The sequence below is a fragment of the Raphanus sativus genome, chromosome 6, assembly GCF_000801105.2.
Source record: "Raphanus sativus cultivar WK10039 chromosome 6, ASM80110v3, whole genome shotgun sequence".
Lineage (NCBI taxonomy): Eukaryota > Viridiplantae > Streptophyta > Magnoliopsida > Brassicales > Brassicaceae > Raphanus > Raphanus sativus.
Window position 1 is genome coordinate 16,791,199 of NC_079516.1, and position 6,000 is coordinate 16,797,198.

The 6,000-nt window shown below is 29.0% G+C and overlaps 1 protein-coding gene across 1 annotated transcript; it reads right to left on the minus strand.

Moving 5' to 3' along the window:
* Positions 1 to 3,635: 3,635 nt before the first annotated feature.
* Positions 3,636 to 5,687, minus strand: LOC108807945 (GDSL esterase/lipase At3g27950). Its single transcript, XM_018580166.2, has 5 exons — positions 5,381 to 5,687; positions 4,760 to 4,960; positions 4,514 to 4,686; positions 4,139 to 4,403; positions 3,636 to 4,028 (listed from the first exon to the last, which is right to left on the minus strand). Exons 1-5 carry the CDS (start codon positions 5,631 to 5,633, stop codon positions 3,766 to 3,768), a joined length of 1,155 nt encoding a protein of 384 aa, XP_018435668.1. The 5' UTR covers positions 5,634 to 5,687; the 3' UTR covers positions 3,636 to 3,765.
* Positions 5,688 to 6,000: the final 313 nt, after the last annotated feature.

The following is a 6,000-nucleotide window of genomic DNA, read 5'->3' on the forward strand; positions in this document are numbered from 1 at the left end:
AGGCTACCGAGGCTGATTAAGCAGAACTTGTAATTGAGTTGTACAAGGCGATTTCTAATAAAGCTATCGGTGTATACTTGTGTAATTTCTCTCTAGTTTACCTTCTGCATTACTTAATTGTGGTGTCATCTTTGCACTAACATATTTTTGCAGCCAGATTGTTTTCTAAATCGCAAATCTCTTTAATGAGGCTTTAGAAAGATTTATTTTTGGCTTTAGAAAGCAAAATACCTAGAACTTTATGTTTTGGTTTTAGAAAATTTACAAGTAAATAAATAAATCTCCTTAAGTTTACAACCAAGTTCAACAGGAAAGAATATACAGTCAGAGCAAAAATCTACAACATTAATTGTACATCAAAATATATATTAGTAGTATAATACCGTTAGTTAATTGACCATGAATTTTGGGGTCACGGATACTTTATATAAATAATAAAAGAAGCTGAATTTTGATCGGTATTTTTTATAGGTAGATGATTAACCTTATGGTATATTTATATCTTGACAAAAAAAAGGATATCTAAAATGCGTAAATCATCTATCCTTAGACGTATGGCCGGTCCAGAGGGCAAACCACCCAACAACGGATTAGGACATCCAAATTAGTGGAACATATTTTTCTAAAAAAAATTAGTTGTATCTATAATTAAATAAATATTGTAGATTTTCTTATTAAAATATAATTTGCTATGCATTTTTAGTTAGAATAAAATTTGTTAAAGCTTTAGTTCTAATTTCTCTTGAATTCAGATTTGAAAAATTCCAAAATTATGAATTTGATTTTGTATTTTTGTTTAATTTTTAAAAAATTAATAGATGCAAGCGAATATATTTTGAGGGCATCATGTTTGAATCTGAAAGTTTCTTTAAGAAATATTATGTTTTTAAATATAATTGGTGATGATTTGTTTAAGAAACTAAAAATTATTTGAAAATCAATGCCCAAAAAAGTTCGGCACACATAAATTGTTTATCGCATATTGTTGACCATTTCGGTGTAGTCGCTACAGCTAAGGAAATTTTTCCGAAATTGATGCTAATAAAGATTGGGTTAATTATATTATCAATTGAAATGATTATGGTTTAAAGACTTGACTATATGATTTTAATGGATGATTTTGTAGAAAAAGTAAAAATATATTTCTAATAATAAGTGTATATAATATAACTGTTTTTATAAACAAATTGTAGGTTTTGACGTTTTAAATTAATATTTACACTATTTTCCACTGTTTTTGATATTGATAGAAGGGTATAGTTTTAAATTTTAATTGGGATGGTATTAAAGGTTAGTCCGGCACTGCTTAGATGTGATGTTTTAGAATTGAATTCAAATTCGACATAACTAAAATAGCATCATATATTATAGCTGGCACATTTAGTTAACTACATCTAGCTAGTTTAAATATTATTTTTCTATATGAATCGAGTTATAATGTATTTCTCCTTGTTCTTTTAAGAGATACATGCATACAAGAATGAATTGGTCATGTACTCATTGGAAAACCATGGCCACTATGGGACAGTCAACCTTCCTCTACAACCATTCGTACACCTTAAAGCAAACAGAATGTTCTTCTCTTTTGTTTTGTTGCATGTAAAAGGTGGGAAAGAAAAGTAGTTTTGAAAAAAAATGTAATTTTCAGAGAACCTTTAAAAAGATTGAAAGATGCTTTTTTGACCAAGAAAACCAATAAGCTTTTCGGATTTTAGTTTACCATGGACTCTATTTTTACTTATATATGTGGGTTCAGTTTGGTGGATTTTCCCTATATTATATATCTCTTAATTCAAAAAAAAAACTATTTTTTTGGGACATATGTTCATGGTATTGCAATTTATTTTACACGAAAGCTGGTTTGCATTATTGTTCAACAAATACATGTATTCTTAACTGAAAATTAAGAAATATCGAAAAATTATCTTGGCTGATGTTTATAAGATATATGTAGATTGTATATGAACTAGACATTTCTATTAGTCGTCATATATGGTAGTTTTTTTCTTTTTGAAAGCGTCATATATGGTAGACGTTGTTTCATCATTATGAATGCTTCAGAAAGAAACATTTCAGGATACTTTTTCAAAAAAAAAAAACATTTCAGGATGTAACAAGCAAATCAATGAATCAAAACTTTTATTTCTATTAATTAATAGTTTTCGTTTTGGCTTATCAAACTAGTGAACTCCACCAGCATCCTTAGTATAGTGCAAGTTCTAATTTAATAGAGAATGTAGATTGTGGGATTCTACAAATGCCACCATTAATTTTAAAAACAACTCTATAATCAGTATCATCTTCCTCCTCCCTCACAATACGTTCAGGTTCAACCCCTAATTCTCCCAATTCTGTTGAAACAATCTATTATTTTAGAGATAGTTTCTTTTTGGAAGTTTCAAATTGGTATTCTTTCTATTTCAAATTGATTTTTGTTTTTGAATTTTCACATATATTAAAAATTATTAAATATTGAGTACAAATATTTTATTTTTGTGAGTACAAATTTTAACCAATCAAATTTGATAAATACAATTTTTTTAGATTTACAATTTAGCATTACTTAATGAAAGTGTATTAAAATATATATTTGAAAGGATTTTTTATGAATATGTATTATTTTAAAACAGATAAAATACTACTTAAAATCTGAAAAATAAGCAAAAGAAAAAAAGTACATATCCAAAAAATGGCAGTTAGAAAATAAATGAAAGTGCAAGTATTTAAACGCGTATATAGAATTTAAATAGTTGTTGAATAATATTTTCTCTGTTTATTAATAAATGATATTTTAGTATTTTTGTAATACAAAAATCTTATTCTAAAATTTTAACATAATTTATACTTACTTTTAATTAATACTAATTATAAAATACATCGATTTTATAAATAAATTTGTTTATCTAAAATTTTATTGCTTAGAATAGATAGATTATTAGGGCATCTCCAACCCTACTCTATTTTTGACTCAAAACTTCATTTTGGAGTAAAATCTTCTCCAACCCCACTCCATATCCAATTCCAAAATGGAGTAAAATAATATTTAAAATAATACAATAACAGAAAAAATATTTTCACAAATTATTATTTAATAGTTTTACATAGAACATGCATAAACTAAAAAGCAAAAAAAACATAAACTATATAAAATAATATAATATTATAAAAATAAATGATTTAATAATTCAGTAAATTATTTTTCGGAATTGGTGAAATATTGTTCAAATGGAATAGATGAATTTGTTTATCTTGTGGGTCAAAATTTTGATTGATAACATATGTACTTCTTTTCTTGAGATCATGCGAGTAATTCAAATTACAAAACCATTTTTTTCCTTTTTAATGTTTTAGTGCATAATTTTGTTATTAGGAAATTTCATATGATGAAAATTTCACCAATTAAAATTGTAAGAAAACTCTAATTGGATTTTTAATGGTAAATATTTAATTTAAATAAAATATATTTTTATGAAATTTTTGTAAACATAAAATAATTGGATTAGTTGTGAAATTCTTATAAATTTAAGGTATTATTAACAGTTATTCACTAAATAAAAAAGAATCATTTGTGAATATTTTTATAGAGTAATACATTATAGTAAAACTCTACTCCATTTTAGAGTTACATTGGAGATGTTCTTGGATAATATATGATAGGGATTCGAGCGGCCAACGAGTTAAAAAGGAAAAAAAAGCACGGTCCAACGGTCGACAATGATTAGATAACGGCAAAACCAAACCATTTGGCTATTCTTAAAACATTAATTAATTCATATCTAAATTATTCGTCAGCTTGCAAGCTTTTTGGGTGGGGAGAGGCGTATTGGATATTGATCCATCGAGGATCCGATTTGCTACTAGCATATTTGCGGTTTCCGAGTAATGTATACCATCCCAGCTTATGAAAGTTTTTGGGTTTTGACACGAAGAACTGTAAAGTTCTGTTCCATTTGGAAATATTGTCTTTCCGCATCCCATTCCACGTCCGACCGCCCCAACGCAACAATAATCAAAAGGATCAACAAAACCTGAAATTAGATTTGATTAAACCGGAGGATCATGAGATGTGTTAAAAAAGCTAAGGAGAACCGGGTAATTGGGAAGGTTTGGTCTAATGAAATTTGAGTTTAGTATTTACCGAGATTCTTTGCTTTGATGATCAAATGGTTTTTAGCTGAATAAACATCAACATAAGTTAAGAGAGAAGAAGGTAACTCTTTGTTCAGTTCAGAGATTTTCTGCTTGAGTTGTTTGTTGAACTCAATTGCCACATTGTTTAGAGGCTTCAAGCAACCATACTGATCTCGAGGTGTAGCTGGAAATGATTTCAGAAGATAGGGTAAACAGCCCGTTGGTCCAGTGTTGTGAATTGAGAAGAATCTTGCTCCTTCTTTGTACATCAACTAAAGAAATATGTACTTAGTATAAACTATAAAGTACGATGTCATTAAACTTTTTAGATGAGTATTATTGAAATTTATGATAACCATACCGTTCATTTAGATATACTTACTTTTATAGCAGTAGTGAAGCTTTCAATGATTGCCGGTATAGTTGCTTTGAGTTGTTCCTCTGTCATGTTTTGAAACCCGATAGCGAGATCGTTCTGACCAATATCGAAAGTATAAAGAGCCTTTGAAAAATCTTTAGGCCGTGCAAGGACTCCTTTGCAGAATGGCGTTTTTCCTGTTTCAAAATATATATGATATCAGTTTCAATACCGGTTTGGTAATTGGAATGCTTAATCGGTTAAACTTACCGTTGGTTTGGTTGTAGAGAGACAGTGTACGAGTCTTGAAGTGAATGAACTGGGACACTTGAGTTCCAAGATGGAATTGACTAAAACAAGCAATGGTCGGGCGAATGCAAGAGCCGCCAGTCGCAAAATTAGCCCCATGCCGATAATTAGCTCCAACCGAATCCAAGTACGGTGTTAGATACGGCAACGTCAGATTCTCGGCTGCAAAATTTCATTACAAGTACTGCTTATATATTATACTAAACTGACCAAAATAAATATTATACTAAGCTAAATGTTTCTATCTTGAGCATGTTTAATTAATGTATTATTCAATTTCTTTTGCAATGGACTACCTCAATAATGTAACAAACTAATATATTTTGGAGTAAAAAATAAAGTATTGAATAAAATAATTCACTACTCCAGTTTTAGATACTTATGTTTTTTTTACTCTATTATAGAATAATGAAAATATAGTGAAACTGGAGAAGATTTACTACAAAGTATAAACTCAATTTTGTAGCGAAAATAGAATGAGTTTAGATATATTCATAATGTTGTCTGATTTATTGATAGACATAAAATATTGAATTGAGAAAGAAAAGAAAAAGCAAATTCGAAAAGCAAAGATACACTTACTAATGAAGTCTATAATGAGACGGCCATCAGAATGTCTTCCCGCTGATCTTCCAAAGAACGCAACTCCGTTTGGTGGGGGAACTTCTCCTATAGCGGCAGAGATAGCTCCAGTATCTGAATTTGAATCTCCAAAGTTATAAACAGCCGGAAAATTGCAACTCTTGCGAGAGTTTATGCGTGATGCGGTCGATAAGTTTTCAATAAGCCCTAAAAGAAAAAGGATAATGAAAAAGTTAAATCTGTAAGTCTTCATCGTGTTTGTAGATGCAAAGAGCTTGAATACGAAGTTTTTCTCCTATATACTAATCATGAAGTCGTCGCTTCATGTTCGTTGTCATGTTTAGTAGTATACTTTTAAGGATTAATATAGCGGAAAAAGTTCCATCATCCTATAAGATATTACTAAGTTCAACAACTATAAATATAAATATCTATTAATTTAATTGGACGAGCAAGTTGATGATGGATTCATGTGCATGAATTTTAACGACTGTTTAAATTCATTTTTAATTTGGTTAAGTCGTCTTTAAATCCCGGTTGATCACGTGGGTAGCCATAATTATAGTCCAACCTCTACTTGCAGTATAACCTCTTTAAATTAATAATGGATAGATTAATAT

What these genes read in the sequence shown, in the direction of transcription:
- LOC108807945 (XM_018580166.2), bottom strand. Translation starts at nt 5,633, where the DNA reads ATGAAGACTTACAGATTTAACTTTTTCATTATCCTTTTTCTTTTAGGG. An exon ending in TCTCTACAACCAAACCAACG is followed by an intron (nt 4,687 to 4,759) that starts GTAAGTTTAACC and finishes ATTTTGAAACAG; the next exon opens with GAAAAACGCCATTCTGCAAA. An exon ending in GCTTCACTACTGCTATAAAA is followed by an intron (nt 4,404 to 4,513) that starts GTAAGTATATCT and finishes ATATTTCTTTAG; the next exon opens with TTGATGTACAAAGAAGGAGC.